The 20,757-nt window shown below is 57.8% G+C and overlaps 1 protein-coding gene across 1 annotated transcript in view; it reads left to right on the top strand.

The window, feature by feature from the left end:
* The window catches only part of COL5A1 (collagen type V alpha 1 chain), a 167,692-nt gene that overhangs the window by 112,807 nt on the left and 34,128 nt on the right, over positions 1-20,757 (top strand). The window contains 12 exon segments of the mRNA XM_036854371.1: positions 1,019-1,063; positions 1,760-1,813; positions 3,988-4,095; positions 4,776-4,829; positions 7,525-7,578; positions 13,553-13,597; positions 13,739-13,792; positions 14,853-14,897; positions 15,417-15,470; positions 16,503-16,556; positions 19,161-19,214; positions 20,027-20,134. Of these exon segments, the coding sequence (XP_036710266.1) occupies positions 1,019-1,063; positions 1,760-1,813; positions 3,988-4,095; positions 4,776-4,829; positions 7,525-7,578; positions 13,553-13,597; positions 13,739-13,792; positions 14,853-14,897; positions 15,417-15,470; positions 16,503-16,556; positions 19,161-19,214; positions 20,027-20,134 (729 nt within the window).

The raw sequence follows: 20,757 nt of genomic DNA, 5'->3' as shown, positions 1-20,757 counted from the left end.
AGGGTTTCGGGGTAACTGGCCTCCCCTCTGTCCTGAAGCCGACCATGGCCTGGGCCGATGGAGCCAAGGGCACAGGCCAAGCCCAGCTCTCTGCGTCTGTCCGGCCCCGTCCCTCTGTCCCTCCACAGCTTTTCTCAGCTCTCCTGGGCCTCAGAGAAAAGGTGCAGAACTGCAAATTCTGTGCAAGGTTCTTGCTACAAGAGGGCAGCTGGCAGCCTGAGGGACCCGGCTGCAGCCTCAGCTGGACCCGAACGGGAGGCCCGGCCTCTCTGGGGCCCCCTGGGCTGGTGGCTTGAGGAAGCTTCTGGCAGTCAGTCGGGGGCAGGCTCTGCAGCCTGCTGGCAGGTGGGGGGCACGGCTGTCAAGTCCATTCCAGGGATGGAGTGGTTTTTCCTGGGAGACAGGGAGGGGGCTGGTCCTGCCCTGACAGTCTTGTTCAGCACGGGGATGAGAACGTCCCGAGCCGATGTGATGAGGGCAGTGGGAGTGGCTGGTGTCGTTAAGTGGTAACTATTACTACCGTTGTAGCGTTATGATTATACGTTAGTAACAATAGAGAATGAAGATCATCCGACAGCACACAGCTCCGCTCACTGAACACCTGCTGTTTGCCGGGCGCTGTCCCCGGGCTTCCTGAGCCCCCCCCTCCCCCCAGCAGTGACGGGGGGACGGTTGTCATCACCCGCTCTTTCCAAGTGAGCAGAGGTCTGGGGCCTCGTCTGAGGCCACGTGTGGGGGGCCTGACCCCGTCTGCCTGATTCCAGAGCCCGAGCTCAGGCCTCACGCCCCCTCTGCTCCCCAAGCAGAGACCGAGATGTTTCTGGAGGAGGGCAGGGTGTCAGTGGGCGACGCCCCGCACACCCGCAGAGCTCTGTCTCCTGAGACTGGGGACAGTGGGAGGGGACCGGTCTGTGTGGGACGCTCAGGCTCCCCTGGTGTTGGGGGTCAGGCCCGTTTTTTGTGGGGTCCGTAGAGGCTCGGGCCTGTGGCTGCTCACTTTTCTTCTGTGTTTGCGCAGGGGGCAGACGGCATCCGAGGTCTGAAGGGCACCAAGGGCGAGAAGGTGAGTGTCCCCTCCTTCCCTCCGGGGCTTGGCCAAGAGCCGGGAAGGTCCACCCTGGGAACTTGAGTGAGCGTAGGCCACTGACATTTTGAACCCCCCAATTCACAAATAGCATGAATGTGTACAGCTCCCCCGTGAAATGCGGGACTAGGTAACTGAGAGACGCCGGCCGCCTGCCCGTCCTCGGCCCAGCCCGCAGGCGGGACAGCGCACGTCCCCAGACCCTTCCGGCGATGCCTGTCCCTTCCAGAGAGCTCTTCCTGGCCCCCCGTAAGGCCATCAGCAGCAGTCCCATTCCCCTTGGGGGCTCTTCCAACTGGCTCCCCCTCCTCAAACATCTGCCCGTCAGCCGCTACTGGGCCTACGGTGACGCTTGGACGAGACAGAGACGCTCCGAGAAACGGATGCTGACAGATTGGGCGCTGGGCTCCCCACCGCCCGGCCGTGCAGAGCTTTTGAACTCAAACAGGGTGACCAGGGCTGCAGCGCTCCCACTGCAGTCTGCAAAGCCAGCCAGAACCGCAGAATGCAAAGGGTTGACAGGAACACGCCTCGCAAGGGACAGGGGGCCGGGCACTTAGAATCCTCTGCCCAGCACGTCTGGCGCTGGTGTTGGGGCCCAGAGGCTCTGGGTGGGGGGACCTGGGCGGTGGGTTTTCTCATACAGACCGAGGCTCTCTCCGGTCCCCCGTGCAGGGTGAAGACGGCTTTCCGGGCTTCAAAGGAGACATGGGCATCAAGGGAGATCGGGTGAGTGTTTGGGGGCAGGGAAAGGTGGGCCGGGCGGGAGGCCCTGCTGGGGCCACAGGGCAGCTTCTCGGGACAGACGTGATGCCTCCGTGGGGGCTCCTGGGCCGCCGGCAGCTTCCAGCCCCTCCCCAGCTTCCAGCTCGGAGCCATGGCAGCTGGCACCTGGTCCTAAACCCCTGCTTACAGGGTCACCTGGCCCCTCTGCCCTGTGTCCTTGCCCTGCATTAGTGGGTCAGTGGGAACTTGTTTTTTTTTCTGGCCGATACCCTGGTTTGCAGAGCAATTCTTTTGGGTCAAGAAGGGTGACAGGTGTCTGGGAGAGAAGAAGGGGTCGCAGAAACGACCCAGCGCACCAGGGAGGGTAGCAGCCTGACCACGGCCACCGGTCGGTCACTGGCAGGGCCGCACCCTGACCAGCGCCTTGAGTGTCTTGGCCCCCGAACACTTCAGCTGCTGTTCGAACCCCCAGACAACCCCTGTGTTCCGGGACCTCCTGCTGGGCTGTCAGAGGTTGCAACAACCTAGTTGGTTTTTAAGGAATGATTAACCTCAGCTCCAGGGAAGCTGGTGGGTGCTGGGGCGGGATGGCGTGTGCCACACGGCTGGTGCCCCACAGAAAGCCACTGGCGGTGTTTTTGTGCAGATGAGGAGAAAGTGATGCAGGTGGTGCTTCAGGAAGTGGGGTTAGGGGGCCAGCTGCCTGCTGCCGCGGGGACACTTGGAAGTTCCCCCGACAAGTTCGGAATGAGCGGAGGCCAGGCAGAAGGGAGGGGGTGCCCACACCCCCGGTGAGCCCGCCGTGGCGGCAGCGGCATGCATGCCTGGACGGACGCCGTCGTGGAAACAGTGCTCTCGTACAGGCCGCCCGCCTTGTGCCCCACAAAACAGATGCCTTACCAGAACCTGCCAGGACCAGAGAGCCTGCACACTTGGCGCTTTGTCCCACGCGGAAAAGGCAGACGTGATCTGGCGCTCTGTCAGAAGGGAGGGGAATAAAAGAGAGGGGTTCATTGCACAGTCCTGTCCCAGTTATATTGCTGCTGAAGACAGCCTTTCTAGAACTTTCTCTGCGGTGACGACTCCCCACTTCTGAGGGCCTCTCTCTGTCTGGCTGGTGAAAGTCCCTTTTATCGTCCTTTCCAACGACTTGATGCACACATTTGGGCCCATACTAGGAGAGTGCATTTTCAAAAGACGTTCCGCAGTTGCACGCCGTGCCCTGAGTGGACCTCTGGCTGGAATTGGATGAGGATGGACGGGGGTGGGGTGGGAGGGGACACTTCCTCAGCTGGGCAGCGAGGCTACTCAGTCTTGATTTCTCCCAGAGAGGAATTTCTGCCCAGTGCTTGGCATTTCCTAATTTTCTGAGTGCTCAGAAAACACGGGAAGGATTCTTTTGTTGAACGAAAAAAGCACCTCTTAGGGACGGAGAGTCCTCGACCTGTAGACACATTGGGGCTGGGGAATAAGGGAGTCATTAGCTTTCTTTATCCGTGCAGCGCACATTTCTGTTGGGGGTTTGCGCAGCTGTCCTGCAGCTGTTCCTGGAAACCAGTGATCAGAGGAGGACCCAGCAATAGACAGAGAGGGCCAGGGTGGGCACTTCGAGGCCGGGCCAGGCCCCTGCTGCTGCACTTGGCCACCCCCCAAGGCCCTCTTCCTTGTGTGGGCTCAGGCCTCCCCACTTGTTCCTTGGGGAAGTTGGATGAGGTGACATTTCGGTTCTTCCGTCTCTGGATACACCCTGTGGGTCTCCCTTGTGTCATGACGCCCAGGCGTGGCGCAGCCAGGCCTTGTGGTCCATTTTGATACCTCCTGGGGCTTCAGGAGAAGAAAGCAGCTCCCCCAACGCACGGCACTTCTACTCTCTTTGGGGAAGTAGCAGTTCAGGGCTACCGTAGTCACCAAAGTTATTTTAGCCAAGAAGTACTTGATTTGGAGAAGGTCATTGGGAACAGGAGAGCGGGGGCTTGAGTGTGGGCCCCGAGGGGCAGCGGCCGCTCAGCAGAGCCCTGGTCTCCTCGGTGCGAGGACGAGGGTCCATCTGCTTGAGGGGGCCCAGCGGCTCTTGCCGCCCTGGCCTGGATCCGGCCCCTCACTCCCAGACCGTGGGGGGGACCTTGGGGGGCTGGAGACTCTGGGTGTCTCCTTCACCTTCTCTTTCTGAACTGCAGGGGGAGATCGGCCCACCTGGTCCCAGAGGGGAGGATGGTCCCGAAGGCCCCAAGGGTCGTGGAGGTCCGAACGGCGACCCGGGTCCTCTGGGACCCCCTGGGGAGAAGGTACGTGACACAGGAGGTTGACCGCTTCCCGGGGACAGTGTCTTCCCGATGGCCTCGGGCATCCAGGCGGTGGCTTGGTCAGGCTGAGCCCCGGGTGGGAGCTGGTGCGAGTTCTGGCGTGGTTCCTGCCCCTTGACTCCACCCAGCACCCTCGTCCCCAAATCCACTCCTGGAAGAGTTCCTTCCTCCCGCTGGTCACAAAGCTCGGGGGCTGAGCTTGGCAACCACGTGCACCCTGTTTTGCGGCGGGGCGGGCCGGGCTTAGGGCTCCCGACAGCTGCTCTTACACCTGCAGGAGGCCGCCCACCCTCGTCTTGCTCCCCTACCCCCTACCTTCACCCCCAAACAGGGACCGGCTCTGAGCAGCCCAAACATCCCGCCCTGTCCCGCCCCAAGGCTGGAACTCTTTTACAGAAGGATTGAACAAAATGTCACAGACAAAGAACTCTTTTCCTTTATTTGGAGCGTTTGCCTGCACCCACTATTGCTTCAGCAGTGGCGTCCATCCCTGCTCGAGGGTCCTCTGCTTGAAACCAGGCACGGCGCTCTCCGTGATGACCATGTCCTCGGCCTTTGGAGACTCCAGCCTGCTCCAGTCTCCTGCCAAGACACGCTGGCTTTCTCTCTGCTCAAGAGAAGCACAGAGCTGGCCGTGAAATGCACCTCCTTTATTTCCCCAGGGAAAACTCGGAGTCCCAGGATTGCCCGGCTACCCAGGAAGACAAGGGCCAAAGGTAACGTACTAACTACCTTGTTAGATGTGACAATTGGCGTCTCCCTGCCCCGCACACTATCACCCCTTTGCCCTCCCTGGCGTAGCTGCTGCGACAAAGCAGAAGGTCACAGTAGCTGTGTCTCGGTTCTGCCCCATTCACCACCGTCTGCGGTAATTCGGCTAAGTCAGAAGGAGGGGCCTGGACAGTTAGGTGAGCCTTTTCAGAGAAGGGGACCACCCAGCTGAGCGTGGGCTGCACCTCGGGATCCTCAGTGCCCCTGGCCTCGTGGGCACCGTTGTGCACTGGTTTCTCCACACCCAGAACTTGTGTACCTCTCTCAGATTTAACTCACCCTGGAGATCCAAAACTTATTTGCTCATAACTGAGTATAAAAGAAAGATGAAACCTTTCTTATAGGAAATCATGCTTTATTTTACGTATAACAGCTCCTTGAGGCTTTGCAAATCATTTAAAACATTTTTTTTTAAATCTCACCTTTTATTATTCATGGTTCTTCCTTAAAAAATAACCAGCTGCCTTCACTAGAGACGTAATTAACAGCAAAAGAGAACTCGTGGGTCTCTCGGGTTTGCGTCCGTGCGTCCTGCCCTCCTTGGGCTTCAGGCCTCTGGACACCCCGCTTGTTAACAGAGGAAAGGTCCCGTGGGCTGGGCTGCAGCTCTAGGTATTCCCTTGCTGCTGGTGGCAACGCTTAACATCAGTCCTTCCTGTGGAACGCGAAGGCCCCCACTCAGCAGCCGAATCCACAGCCACCGTGCAGGGGAGATCATTTGCTGTGAAACAGGAGTTTCGTTTAGTATCTGCCAGCGATGTAGTCGCTGACTGCAGTGCTGTCCACTGTATTTGGAGGAAGAGAGGCTGATGGACCCATTTGCTCTCCTGAAATACGTGTCCTTTTCGGGGAGGAGAGGAGAGAGAGGACGAGTTTGGGAGAGATGGGAGTAGGGGGAGAATATAGATCAAGTTCAGGCAGCTTTTTGGAAAGATGAGGGCAGAACCTTGAAGCTGCTCAGGCAGTTTGGACAGTCCTTGGGCGGTGACCCAGCTCCTGAGCCGAGCACTGTGAAGCCTGCATCCCAGGTTTTCCCGCCCTGAAGCTCGGTACAGTCTCCTATTTGGAGCAGGCAGGCGGGCACGTGGGTGGCTTGGCAAAGCTCAGCACCCTGGGAGAAGTTCAAGGTTTGAACATCGGTCAACTTTTCCTGGTCTAAGCACACGTTCAGGTCAGGATTTTAAGTCACGCAGAGAGTAGAGACGTGCTGAAGAAATGCTTTAGACAGTGTCACTGGGAGCTCACATGGTAAGTGTTTGGATATTCGTCCAATCAAAGCCCTTAAGTGCATCCCTGCCTGTGTGTACCTTGTAAAGTTCTAGAATTAAAGAGCTGTGCGAGGCCACAGTCGGTGCATAAATTTGCATTCATTTCTGACTTTATAAGCTGCCGTGCTTTATTTAGAGGTGTTCTGGGAAGATAACAAAACATGGCAACAAGGTGCAGAAAACAAATGTCATAAATGTGACATTCACACATCATCTCCAGTTAATCTGAATGGCACATGTTCCCTTTTCTTCCAAAACACCAGTGTTTTGCAGAGATGGGTGTGTGAGAGGAGGGTGTGGAGAGAGGGAGAAAGGGGAAGCCTGGTTAAGATTCAGTTCTGGTTTTTAGATTTGGAGTCTGTGAGATGCTCAGGAAATACTGACTAGGCGGATGGGTGGATGAGTGGTTTGGTGGATGGATAGATGGATGGTGGATGGATGGATGGATGGTGGGTGGATGGTGGATGGATGGATGGATGGATGGATGGTGGGTGATTTGCTGGATGGATGGTTGGGTGGGTGGGTGGGTGGATGGATGGGTGGATGGATAGACGGATGGTGGGTGGATGGTGGATGGATGGTGGGTGGTGGGTGGGTAGATTGGTGGATGGTGGGTGGATGGATGGATGGTGGGTGGATGGCGGATGGATGGATGGATGGATGGATGGATGGATGGATGGAGGGTGATTTGCTGGATGGATGGATGGGTGGGTGGGTGGGTGGATGGATGGGTGGATGGACAGATGGTGGATGGATGGTGGATGGATGGTGGGTGGTGGGTGGGTAGATGGGTGGATGGTGGGTGGATGGATGGATGGTGGGTGGATGGTGGTTGGATGGATGGATGGATGGATGGTGGGTGATTTGCTGGATGGATGGATGGGTGGGTGGGTGGGTATATAGCTGGATAGTGGGTGGGTAGATAGGTGGATGGATGGTGGGTGGATGGATGGTGGGTGGATGGGGGGGTGGGTAGATAGGTGGATGGATGGATGGATGGATAGATGGTGGGTGATTTGCTGGATGGATGGATGGGTGGGTGGGTGGATGGATGGTTGGATGGTGAATGGATGGTGGGTGGATGGATGGTGGGTGGATGGGGGGGTGGGTAGATAGGTGGATGGTGGTGGGTAGACAGGTGGATGGATGGTGGGTAGATAGGTGGGTGGTGGGTGGGTAGATAGGTGGGTGGATGGTGGGTGGATGGGTGGGGGGTGGGTAGACAGGTGGATGGATGGTGGGTGGTGGGTAGTGGGTGGGTTCGGTCCGAGACTATGACCCCTAACAGACTCTTCTTCCTGCTGGCACAGGCAGCATAGCTTGTCCTCCTGATCAGGCTCTCAGACTTCTTCCCTAATTAACTCTCTTTCAGGGTTCTATCGGATTTCCTGGATTTCCTGGCGCCAACGGAGAGAAGGGTGGCCGGGTAAGGACGGTCTGGCCTCTGCTCAGGCGGCTTGTTCTGCTGCCTTGGTATTTCGCGGGTATATTCTCCAATGCATCCTGTTTATTTCTCACCCACTTTGCTGCCAAAACTGCTTTCTGGGAACAGCTGACCTTAAGCCTGTCCACTGAGCGCTGGTGACTCTTGGACCCCTGGGCGGGGCAGTGCCGCAGTAGAAAGGGCAGCGGGCCGGAGAGGAAGGCGTGCTGAGAAAACACGCTTTCTCGTGCACAGCCTCCATCCCGACAGCTCTTTTGGGGTCACTGGCGAAACCCAGATTCTCCTCTTTCAGCCCAAGTGACTTTCCCTCCGGGGTAAGTTGAAAAGGAAGGAAAGGAGTTCTGCTTTGTATCTCACGGACTCTGCTCACCCAGGGTCAAGGCGCTTCCTTCCTCCTCTTCCCACGCTGCCACTGTCACGGGACCCCGCCAGGTGCCACGCACTTTGCTTCCCTCTGTTGTCCCCCTGAGGGAAGGTGATCCGAAGTCTCAGGCTGGGGGAGCCGTCCTCCCAGCCCCCTGCCGGCCCAGGCCCTCCTGCAGGAGCTGCCCTGAGCGCTGCTTAGGGAAATCACGGGAGGCTGCCTGAGCGCTGCCACGCGGCCGAACAGGATAGGAAGGGTCCTCTTGGGCCTTTGGACTCTGAGCGGCCTGGTCCGCAGGCGTGTGGGGTGTGTGCAGAGCAGGCCTGGGGAAGCCGCTGGGCCCAGCCCGGTCCCCTCCGCCCCAGGCTGGCCCCCCCCACACAGACGGACGGGCTTCCCCTCCTCGGAGCGCTTGCTACAAACTAACGTTACTGCGTTTGAGCAGAGACAGTGAGATCTCTTGAAAGCAGGGAGGAAGACCTCAACCATCCACAATCCACGTACACGAACGTGTCTGCCAGGCTCACAAAAGAGAAAAACGGGGACTTTTCTGAGTGCAAGTCAACAGCGTAACCACAGGGAGACCTTTATCTATTTGTCTGTATCGGTATCTAGATGTGTCTGCACCTGTGTCTGTATCTGCAATGTTTAGATGTATGTCTTGTCTATATCACGTCTGTGTCTGTGTCTGTATCTGTAACTGTCTGTGTGTCCATCATCTACCTGCCTACCTGTCTGTCTAGTTCTTCCTTGTAGGGACAGTCTGACTCGTGTCTTTAGGGAAAGACTGTCATTTGAGAAAAGTGGTCCAGGGTCTGGTAAAAGCGTGGGAACCGCGGGGCGACAGGGTGGGCAGCCCCTGAGCTTGTGGAGAGCACAGGGCTTTCCACACCACGTTGCCGTGAGAACCCCCAAAAGGGGTCATGACGGTTAACAGGGGGTCACGTGGTGTGACCACAGGCCCTGCCGTGGAGGAGCTGGACTGCAGCTCCAGGCCCCGTGGGGTCACGTAGAACAGCAGAGGCCTGGCCGTGGCTCTGGGGGCTGGCACTCTGGTCCAAGCTCTGCTCCCCTCCTCTGCCCCTCATGCTTCTCCGCCTCCCCGCTCCCGGGCTGAGAAGGTTGGGCAGATGCCCGGATGGCCCCGGCCCTCACGGGCCGTTGTTCCCACGCGTCAGCACGTGGATCACCAGGATCACCACTGAAAACGGGTTGTTGGAAAGCAGGGGGGCCTGGGGCCAGGAGACTTCCTCCTGTTCTGAGGTTCGGACATGGTTCCTGGGGCCTGAAACCTGGACACCCCGAGGAAGCGATCTACTCCGGGATTTACAGGGATTGTCGAGTTGCCTGTGGCCGTATCGTGGCCACGTGGGTGGGCGTGGCCGCCAGCATTTAGAGAGAGCTGGGATGGCAAAGATGCCAACTCTTCCAGAAGCGAGTGGTTGGGCCGTGGTCAAGCATGACAGGCGCACACGTCTGTTCACTGTGGGAGAAATGTGCCTGGGGCACGGGGGGGCTCAGTGCCCCCCAGGATCCAGGGGAAAATGGCCACGTCTGTCCCCAGGAAGCGTCTGAGATCACCCTGCTCGCAGCGAACAAGTTAGTGCCGCCGTTTTAGTGCACGTCCTGGCAGACGGACAAGCCCCCGGGTCTGAGACCCCGAGCATTCATTGCTTAGCCGTGGGCTCCCCGTGTCCCTGCACCCAGGAGAGGACCCTGGAGTCACGAGACTCAGCACTTATGGCACGTCTGCCCATCCTCCCCTCCGGAGAGTCAGATGCCTTTATTCTGGAACCTTCTCCACGGAAGGAAGGAGGAATCCACCTTGGTTCTCCTGCCCTGGACTCCAGATCTCCCCAGGTCTCCACTCCGAGGCTGTCTGCCCACAAGCACCCTCGCCGTCCTTGGCTCAGAGGATGGAGTGTGTGGGACGCTGAGGAATCCAGGGGGAAGTGTCTCCCGGGGCAGTGGCCTTCCCGCAGCCCTTTCCCCGTGGTTTTGAACTTGCAGCGTCGGTGCCCGTCCTGCTCTCTCGTCCTCGTCAAACTGAGTTACAGGCTTGTTCTTATGTCGCTGTGTCTGTCTGTTCTTGCAAACTGTTTGTTGAGCGTCTGCCCTGCCCATATGTCCCGGGTGCTCTGTGAGCCCAGGGTGGGGACACTGCAGGAAAAGCCCAAATCCCTGCCCTGGGGGAGCTCACCTTCCAGAGCCGGGACTGTGGACAAATCAGTAAGTGAAGCAGATGGCGAGGCGGATGCTGGTCTGTGCTCTGGCAAACAATAAGGCAGGATGGGCAGGGCGGGAATTCAGGGCAAAATTGCGATTTTAGGTAGGGGGTCGGCGCCGGCCTGGAGGAGGAGGCCTGAGTAAGGGGCAGAGCCTGGGAGGGGCAGGGGGCAGAGGAAACCCGCCTCAGGGGTGGAGGACGGGGACCAGGGTGAGCGGCGGTGGAGGTGAGAGGGGCCGAGGCCGCAGGATGCCAGGCATCGCTATGGAGCGCTCGACCGAAGGCGCCCCTGCGTTTGAGACGTCACCCACGGGGACTCCACGTGGCGATGATCGCACTTTGGATGGGGACCACGGGAAGAGTGGGGAAGGTGGTGAGAAGCACGAGTTCCGTGCCCTCGGTGCCGGTGGTCCCCGATCCTGTTCCACGGTTGAGGAGGAGGGGGACGGCTCTGTGGGCTGACAACGGCGGGACCCAGAGCGTAGAGGTCGGACTCCAGGCTCCTGGGGCGGGGGCCCCCGATCCTGTTCCACGGCTGAGGAGGAGGGGGACGGCTCTGTGGGCTGACAATGGCGGGACCCAGGGCGTAGAGGTCGGACTCCAGGCTCCTGGGGCGGGGGCCCCCGATCCTGTTCCACGGTTGAGGAGGAGGGGGACGGCTCTGTGGGCTGACAACGGCGGGACCCAGGGCGTAGAGGTCGGACTCCAGGCTCCTGGGGCGGGGGCCCCCGATCCTGTTCCACGGCTGAGGAGGAGGGGGACGGCTCTGTGGGCTGACAACGGCGGGACCCAGGGCGTAGAGGTCGGACTCCAGGCTCCTGGGGCGGAGGCTCCAGGTGTCCGCCTTCAGGCCGCTTCTGCACTCCAGAGGCTGGAGGCGAAACACAGAAGCTGAGACCAGTCTAGAGCAGCCAGGCAGCCAGCCCAGCCCCGGACGGGAGCCCCTCACCCCTGCCGGCATCATGAGGGAAGCCAGACCCTCTGCTTGGTGATCTGTCTGGCGCCGTTGGTCTCCTGAGCCGTGGTGAACGGAGGACTCCCCCGGCGGTCACTGGTGTGATTGTCCCCACCTTCCCTTGGCTTTGGAATTCCGAGTGACTGGGGCCATTTGGGGAGAGCTCATTCACTTCTACAGCAGGTGCTTCTAACATCCTGTGAAGTACCGGGCCCTGGGGACCTTGCCGCCCAGAGAGGGCACCCAGAGGCCCGCTCATGAGTGATGAGCGTGAAGAAAGACAGGTGAATCGGGGTGTCTCCCAGGAGGAAGAGCCTAAGCCGGCAGTCAGGGGAGGCCTCCTGGGGGCGGTGACATTCCTGGGACCCAAGGAGGGACAGAAGTTGTGTGGGTGAAGTGGAGAGGGCGGGAGGGAGGAGGGGAAGGAAGGAAGGCTGGCCATGGCTGGCCCTGCAGGCCGAGGCCTGGGGGGTGAACAGCTGACCTGTACTCTTTATCCCAGGCCCTGGGGACCCACCCAGGCTTTCATCGGTGGAGCAACGTGGGAGGTTTTCAGAGTAGCTCTGGTCCCCGCTCTGGTGTGGGGAGCGGATGGGAAGGGAGCAGGCGGGCTGTGCTTCTCTGGAGAGGTCGTTTCACTCTCCTTGTGGACATGCTGGTCCGATGCATACTTCTAGGTGCTAGGAAGCTCAGCGTGACGGGTGGCGTGTGTGCCGATACGCGTGTGCCTCCCGTCTGACACCTGCTTGTGAGCCGGCAGGTGCCCTTCTGTCCGCCTCATCCTGGCCTCTGCGGAGGCGCTGGCTGGGTTGGGGAACTGCTGGCTGTGGATTCCACGTACAGCTGGCTGTCATGTGAGCAATCGACAGTCTGTCCCTGTCACTGGCCTGCACCCCGGGCCAAGGCGGGGTCCCAGCCGGCCCTGCCTGGGAAGAGCCAACCCCTTAGGAACACCACCAGCGACCGCAGGCTTCTGCCACCTGCGTTGGGTATCTTGGCTCGAGCAAGGCTAGTTCTGGGATGGCCCGTGCCTCCCCCCGCAAGGACACAAGGACAGGCGCTCACGGGAGATTCTGTTAAGGAAGCCGTGGATGGGGCACCTTCTGTTCGGTGACGTAAGTCACCGGGATGCAAAACTCTGGGTTCGTTTACAAGGAAACCTGGAGAGCATGGCACCACCTGGGAGGCCTGACAGACTCCGTTTTGCTCCCAGTGCCCGGGGCACAGTTAGTTTAGGTTGGAACCCAGAGCCTTTCAGGTGACAAGATCAGAACTGCGATCCGGGTCATGGTGTTGGGTGGAGGCTGGGCGTGAGATGACGTGCCAGCTGGACTCGCCCGCAAATGCCAGGGAGTCACCCGGGTGGGTCACGGTGTCTCTGCTGGTGAAAGCCCATCATTTGAAGAAAGCAGATGTTTCATTAATTTTTGTAGGCAAATATTTATTTGAAGCCAAAAGATATCGTCATCTAATGAAAGCAGCGAGACCAGAGTGCATCTTTAAAACGCATCATAATTACCGCATTATCATAAAAGGTTTTATTAAATTCATTTCAAAGCGGGAGGCTCTAGAAAGCAGTTTTGATTCTGGCAGCGAATGAATGAAAGGTGGTGAGAGGAAATGTATCAGGTGGCCCTTAGCAATACAGATCCATCTTGGGCTTTATCGTTAGAAACCAGAAAAAAAAAATAATTCCGGAAAATGAATGGAGAAGAGGTGGAGATACAGGAGCCGTGATCAATCCATTACTTCCATGTGCTGTAGGTAAACTGCACTTACCGGCTGTTATGTATTTGCTTTAGAAAAAAACAAACGCGGTGCATTTGTTTTCCTTGGTTTGGAAAATGCAAAACCACAGAGAAAGAAGGAGTCTAAATTCTATTAGAAGAGAAGCAAATGACTCTCGGATATATGATTTATGTATTAAATTGGCAGCTTGTTCGTCTGCAGAGCCTGTTGAGAATTCTATGCCTAATATCCTTAACTGTAGCAAAAGTAGATTATGTAGGAAAGGGGTTGACTTCCTTCTCTTTTCTTGTAATAATGATTCCCCCCACCCCTGCTGAGAGAGAGAGAGAGAGAGAGAGGGATGAAGGGGGAGGAGGGGGGAGGAGGGAGGGGTAGATGCTTTGAGGGAAGGAAACCAGATAAGCATGGTGAACAGCCATGAGGCAGCAGGAAGAAAATTGGATTTCGACAGTCCTTGTACAGAAATACAGAGCTGTGCGTATTGGATGTGCAGTGAATTCTGTCACCCTGAAAAGTCTTCCTTTAAAACAAAGATAAGGAGGGTGGTCTTTCCTAGCTTCTGACTTCGCGTGGTCTCTCCATCACCCAGGAGAGGGGCCACCGCCCAGACAGTGACAGGTGTGTCAAGTGACTGACCGACGCCCTTTTTCTCTGATTCCAGGGCACACCTGGGAAGCCGGGACCTCGGGGGCAACGAGGCCCAACGGTAACCCTGGGCGTGAGGGCCATCTTCCAGATTGGGAGTGGGTTGTGGGGAGCATGCCTGGTGTGGGGGGTGGCGGGGGGGAAGGAGGCGTCAAGGACGCCGAGGATTAGAGCCGACCTGTCTTGTTTCCTGTTTGTCCAGGGTCCACGGGGTGAAAGAGGCCCCCGAGGCATCACTGGGAAGCCTGGCCCCAAGGTATGTGTTCAGTATCCTCTGTGGCCCCGGGATGGACCAAAGTTTTTGATGCACCAAAATGTCAAGCACCAGAGGGTGCCCCATGGCCTTTCTCACTTGAAAAGATAAAGAAAGAAGTTTTCTTGGAGGTATTTAAGACGGAGCTGGTCTCCTCCACCAGCCCTTGGATGAGTTAGGTCAGGTTGAGTCATGTGGCAGAGGCTGCCCGGGGCCATCCCCCCGTGGAACTTTCCAGCCAGAAGCCCCGCAGCTCCAGGAGATCAGGCCCAGCCAGGCTTTGGACAGATTCCGCACCGCCCCCACCCCCCGCCCTAGTTCTGATGGGGAGGTCTCATTTCTTTTCTTGAGAAGGGGTTTGGAAGCTGCAGAGACATCTTTGCTGGGATTCTAAAGAAAGTTCTTCCTGCCCTGGTGAAAGATCCTCTCGATACCCTCCTCCCGCCCTGGGGCCTTGAAGCCAATCTACCACCCCCCCCCCGACCTGGCCACTGTCAGTGTGGAAACAAACCTCGGCCAGGCGGGCTGGTCCTGTCCAGGATGTGATTTGCAAAGTGCATTCCTGCGAAGGAGATGGGCCCGCTGCTGGCCGAGGTGCAGAGTCAGGCAGATGTGCCAGCCCGGGGGCTACACACATCCTTCCCTGACGAGCTCTGAGCCACGATCACGCTCCCCGGAGGCTGACTTAACGCTCAGCTGTTGCCCGGTGCCGGGTGGGCCCTGGGACGGGGCCTGTGTCCTGTCTTCTCATGAGTTTGGGCTGCACCCCCTGGTGGAAGCGTGGCCTTTGTCCCACAGCGGGAGAGTGTTCTCCTGGAATGTCACAGCCCCGGGGATGCCGGCTCAGTGTCAGGTGTGCTTGTAGAAGCAAGGGGACAGGTGGCCTTTGGGAGCCACGGCCTGGCTCTTCACTGAGAATCCGGTGGGGTGAACCTCCAGAAGGGCACACGTGCTGTATGTGACCCTGAACTTCTGATGATGTCATGGGTCAGAGTCTTTTCATGAAAAATAGTAATAGTAGAAATAATAATAAGCTTTTCTCGATCTTTCCCTCCCTTCCCAGGGCAACTCTGGAGGCGATGGCCCGGCCGGCCCTCCGGGTGAACGGGTAAGCATCTGGACACATCCCGGAAACATCTCCAGGAACATCTGCAGGAGAGCAGCCTGCCTTAAACAGCCCCCCTGCGTTTCTTCCTCAGTGGGCGGGGGAGAGGGAAGCTAGCCTTTGACTCTGCCGAAGGAGAGGGTTTTCCTAAAATGGAAAGGGGGTCAGAGGTAGCCTTCCCTGGGAGGAAAGTCTTCTGTCGGTTGGAGATGGAGAGCCCATCCACTTGGCCCTTGCCTTGGGGTTTGGCGGGGGGGGCAGTGGCTGAGATGTCAGGACACTGGGTCCTGGGCCCGTGCTGCCCCGAGGGACCTTGCTCTGTGACCTGACCTCCTCGTCCCCTGACTGGACTTCTTTTCACATCGGTGAGGGCAAGGGCTGGAAAAATTAGAGAAAAAGTCATGGGGAGCAGTGGTAAATCGTGCCTGGTGCCTGTGCTCAGAGAGCCGACGGTGAGGGCTGCTGGGCCCCCCACGTGCTGGGGAGTTGTCTGTCCTCATACTGGCCATTCTCTGTCCTCAGGGACCCAACGGACCCCAAGGACCCACGGGGTTCCCTGGACCAAAGGGTCCCCCGGTGAGTACTGCATTTTCCCTGTGGGGCTGGCCCAGGATTTCCCAGAGATGTTGGTCCTTCCCCGAGACTCCAGCAGCCTCCTGGCAGCCGGCGGGTGGGGAGGGAGACCTGCCCGGAAGCTCTGGCTGGAGGGAGCTGCTTTTGGGGAGCACAGACCCCTCTTTCACTTAGACCATCACGATTCTCTAGTTGGTACTGTCTTAGGGCACTAGGGCTGCCATAACAAATGACCACACACCCGGTCACTTAAAACCACAGAAAGGTGTTCTCTCACAGTCTGGAGGCCAAAGTCCAAAATCCAGGTGTGGGCAGGCCTGGTTCCTCCTCTGAGGACTCTCGGGGAGAAACCGTCCCAGGCCTCTCCCAGCTTCTGGCACCTGCCGGCCGCCCTTGGGTTGCAGATGCTCACCCGGATCTCTGCCTGCATCTTCGCCTGGCCTCTCTGTCCCTCTGTGTCTTCAAATGCTCTATCTCTATCCACCGGTCACTGGATCAGGGCCCACCCTAATCCATTCGGACCTCACCTTGACCTGATCACATCTGCAAAGACCCTATTTCCACACGAGGCCACGGTCACAGCTTCCAGGGGTTAGGACCTCAGCCTATTTTGGGGGAGACACAATTCAACTCACAACAGACACAATATATTTCCTCTGAGAAAGAAAAACCCCTCATGATTGGAGTTATTGCCTAACGGCGCTGGCTTGGGGGCAGGGGTTAGGGAGGGGTTTGGCTTCTGAAACAGACGGACTTGATCCTCCTGTACCTCCCACTGGCTGGACCTCAGGGAGCTGCTGACCTCTCGCTGCCTTGGTTTCTCCCCGTGGGAGATGACGGTGACCCTCGGGGTGGTTGTGAGCGTTCAAGGGGACGGTGCCCAGACCCTGGGTCCCACGTGGTACTTGTCACCGTGACTTTGCCGTCATTACCTTGGAAATGAAATGGTAGCTTTTGTCGCCTGGTATAGCACAAAACCCCGAAGGTGTGTGCGTCTCAGAACAAAATGAAACTTCCTTCCTTTGTTTTCTTCAGGGGCCTCCGGGCAAGGATGGGCTCCCGGGACACCCTGGGCAGAGAGGAGAGACGGTGAGTATGGGCAGGGCCGGGGGACCTGGCCTTCGCTGCCCATCAGCTTATGGGAGGCGGTCAGCCTCGGGAAAGGCCCTGAGGGCCGGGCCATCTTCTGTGACCTCGAGGAGAGCCCAGCGCAGGCAGCAACCCTGTGACAGCTCTGTGTGCAAAGGCAGGCGCCGGCTGCAAAGTTCATCCTGGCCAGTTTGGTCCAAGGTCACACGTGAAACCATCGTGACACAAACAAAAACCCAGCGCAGCCGCCTGTCCTTCCTCCCGCAGCAGTCTGAGTGTGGCCGGTTTGTTCTATGTGCATCTGATCTGGAAAAGTAGTTGGGAAGATTCTCCATTTGTCGTTTGGTTATTTTATGCCGCCCCCAGCTCTGTCTATCCAGGCCCTTCCGGCCTCGGGGTTGACGGCTGGGGGCCTGGAGGGCTCCTTCCAAGTCCCCTTTTATAGGAAGGAGGACAGGTGGCCGGTCAGGGTGGAGTTTGGGCCCTTGGCTGTGCTCAGGGCCAGCGTCTCTGCTGTCACAGGCTCTCCTTGACCTTGCTCTGACTTGTAGCAATGCCCGTTCCAGCCTTTGTCAGCTGGACTTAAAGGACACCGGCATTTTTTAGTTCTAGGAAAAGCATTTATCGGAAATGTGATCACGTTCTGGTCCCGGGAACCACTGGGGATTGGGCCCAGCTTCACGCTGTGTCCCCTCCAGGCCTGTGCCCCGGAAGGGCGTGGGCAAACCTGTGACCTTGGGGCTCCAGGCTTCGGACAATTGGGGACTCACAGCGCCTGGTGACGTCCTTGTCACCAGATTGGTGGAGAGTGACCGAGAGGCCCCCTTGTCTCTGCACCCAGTGTCCTTGTGGCCAAAGGTCTCTGACGGACTCTCCGAGGAAAAGCAATCCCCTCGTGAAAGTGCATTTTGCATGGCACATTTAATATGTTCTTGGTGACTGCTTAAAAAAATCCCTTTGTCCCTTCTTGGCTCATTCTGATGAAACGTCTTCTAATTGTACCATCCCGGCGTTCTGCACAGCGCTCCATGGCTGATAAATGGAGATTACTTTGCTCTTTTGTTTGTAGAGAAAAATGAAAACATTCCTAGCTTTGCATATTTTTCTCTAATGCTTTTCTGAGGAGAGAAGATGGAAGGTTTTGCATAGTGTGTGCTTTTCCCCCTCTGCCTTGTTCTGGGAAGAGGCTGGCAAAGTAATTAAGCTGCTTATTTTTGCTGGGAAAGTAGGACAGGTTCTTCTCGGCTCCACCTGCCACGGCCGGCTGCCCCCGTAGACTCAGGGGCACCCCCATCCAGACCCACCTGGGGTGGCATGTCCTCCATGGGCCAGTCCAGACGCCTCCAGAAAGGTCTTCCCTGTGTTGCATTGTGCTTTCTGTAGAGGCTGGAAACACAAGAGGTCCTGGCATCTCCTAAGTGCAACCGCAAAGCCCGTTTCTCAGGAGGGGCTAGAGACAGATCCCGGCCTCAGCAGCCATGGGTGGTCCCCACAGTGGACCATGCGGGGGGCCTTTCTTGCCTTACACCCAGGCTCCTGCCTCCACTTGGGCACTGCTGCCCGGCCCGCCGAGCGGGGGGGTGCCCTCGACCTGTCCACCGTTCCTTGTTTCTGACCCTGTAAAGGCTGCCTATGGGGAATGCTGCATCGACCATGGCCGTATTAGTCCATTGCATGCAGCTCAGCTGGGCCTGAAGAAGGGAGCCCTCCTGGAATCTGCCGAGAAGCCGAGTCCGCTGTGGGTTTGTGTGGTCCGGCGGCTGAGTGTGAAGCCTCCGTCGCCTGCACGCTGGCCGTCGTGCAGTGAATTAGAGGCCCTCGCTCGTCAGCCCCACGGGCAGCTCACCCTGCAGCTCTCGCTGTGGCTTTCAACGAACCACCTCCCTCTCCAGACTCTAAGAGTTTCCGCTAAAATCCTCCCGGGCGTAGCACCTGCCGTCTTCCCCAGCATCGTGTGGCACCTGCCAATAACATCTTGTCGGCACGTGCCGTGCTCTGTAGACGTGCCGGAAATTACACTCGCGTTGCTTTGCTGTCAGCCGTCTCCTCTGGAGGAGGGTGTGTGCAGTGCAGCCGGACGGGTGCCTCTGTGCCACTGTGCAAAGCAGAAGCAAGAGATTCCTCTGGAACCGAGCTAAGAATATCTCCCAGCTGCCGCACTGTGAAAGCTGCAAGTCCCCGCCGCGTCCCGGCTTCAACCAGTGCAGGGGGACACGGTAGTGAAACCACCTGCCCTGCCCCGGGAGCCTTGGTGACAGAAGCAGGACAGTCTCTACAAAGTCACTGACGAGATACAGCCCAGAGGTGGCTCCTGAGAGGGGACACCAAGTCTGCTCAGAAAATGAACACTTAGTGACATTAGAAAGATGAACGGTTTTAAAATATATTTCTCAGCACAAAGCAGGGCGATGGGAAGCAGCTGGTGAAACTTAACTGTCTGACTTCACGACCTTCCTGAAATTCGTGCAAAATGAAACAAGAGAAACGGCCCTTTTAAATGAAGGCTGGGATGTCCACTGTTTGGGGGTGGGGTGAGGGTTGTCGGGGGCGAGCCTTCTATTGGGCCGCTTTCGCCATCTCAGTGTGCCAACTCTCTCTTCGCAGGGTTTCCAAGGCAAGACCGGCCCCCCAGGCCCCCCGGGTGTGGTCGGCCCTCAGGTGAGTTACAGCATCCCCTGGTGTCACTGGTCGTCCTGGGTCCCCACCCACACAGGAAAGAGAGCCACGCTCGGGACGGAAGTTCCCCACCATTCTCAAGGTCTGGGTGCAGCCAAGAGGGCATCACAAGGCCCGTAGTGCTTGTTTAGAGATGTGCTCCGTGCAGGGGACCAGGTGCAGAGAGCAGGGGAGTGATCTGTTGACGTAGACATAAACGGAGCAGGCAGAACCATGGGGGCTGCCAGGCCCGTGGGCAGACCAGGCTGGCTCGGGAGTCTGACTTCCGCCCCCTGGGCAGCCCAGCCCTAGGTATTCATGCAGCCTGATTCCCCGCCCTGGATCCAGTACCCAGGGCTGCTGTTCTAATCGCCCGCAGATCAATGTGAGGACGGGCTTGCAGGCTCAGAGCCGCAGAACAGGGCGCAGTCACCTTGCTTCTCAGAAAGTTCCCACCGAACGTGGCAGTGAATAAGATACTGACCCAGGAAATGTGGGCGCACTCCCCGCTCCCCCTCTCTGCACTGGTTTCCCCGTGACACCCTGGGAAACGCAGGCCCTGCCCCACTTCACTGGGGAGGAGACACAGGACCACAGGGCCAGGCAGTGGCTGTTGAACATCACCCACCTGGTTCGCTTTGACCTTTCTGGATCTTTACCGGAGGGAGGTGACTTTCAGAGGAATGTGGAGGTCTAGTGGGCTTGCAACGGCCCTTTGCCTCTGTGGCCAGGCTGTCCTTAGAGTTAGGAAGAGAAGGTTACTCCCTTGCGTGTCCCTCGAACACGGTTCATGGCTGACACACTTTTCCCAACAGGGTCCCACGGGAGAAACTGGTCCCATGGGTGAGCGTGGCCACCCTGGGCCCCCGGGCCCCCCCGGTGAACAAGGGCTCCCGGGCCTGGCCGGAAAAGAAGGGACGAAGGTGAGTGGCCGGGACCTCTGTGCCAGGTAGACTTTCCCAAGGAACCATTTCGGCCTTTGGTCTGCTTTTCTCTGAGGAGTGGGTAATTCTCAAGCAGATGCTCGTCGTGCCAATCCGTCCCCCAAACCAGGAACTTAGTTCAGCTTTTGCCCGCTTTGAAGGAGGGCCTGAGCAGACCTGCCGCCCGGATGGATGTGACAGGGGCTGGGGACCGCCTTTTCCCTGGGCTGCCCACGCCCGTTCCCAGAAATGGATAAAACTCTGACAACTCATGTGTCTAAATGGGACTTAGCAGAAAGCGACCCTTTAAAAAACTGCCCACTGTAAGAGGTGAAAGAATAAATATTAAAAATATCTATCCCCACTCTGGGTACCCCAAGCTGGTGGTTATAACTTTCTGTGTTTTAGCATAAAAATGAACAGCCTTCCCCTTTTCAGCTTTTCAGTGAGGAACACAGGAAAGATAAGCTCTCCAGCCCCTTGTGTGAGCACATACAAGAAATTAAACTTGAGAAGTAATCAAATAGTGAAAAAATTACACACACGTACGTATGCATGCATGCATATATGCTTGAGTACACATGTATGTGCTTGAAAAACTACACACGTATGTGTGTGTATAA

The sequence above is a fragment of the Balaenoptera musculus genome, chromosome 6, assembly GCF_009873245.2.
Source record: "Balaenoptera musculus isolate JJ_BM4_2016_0621 chromosome 6, mBalMus1.pri.v3, whole genome shotgun sequence".
NCBI lineage: Eukaryota > Metazoa > Chordata > Mammalia > Artiodactyla > Balaenopteridae > Balaenoptera > Balaenoptera musculus.
The sequence above is the reverse complement of the archived record's forward strand: the minus strand, read 5'-3'. Positions and strand labels throughout refer to the sequence as shown.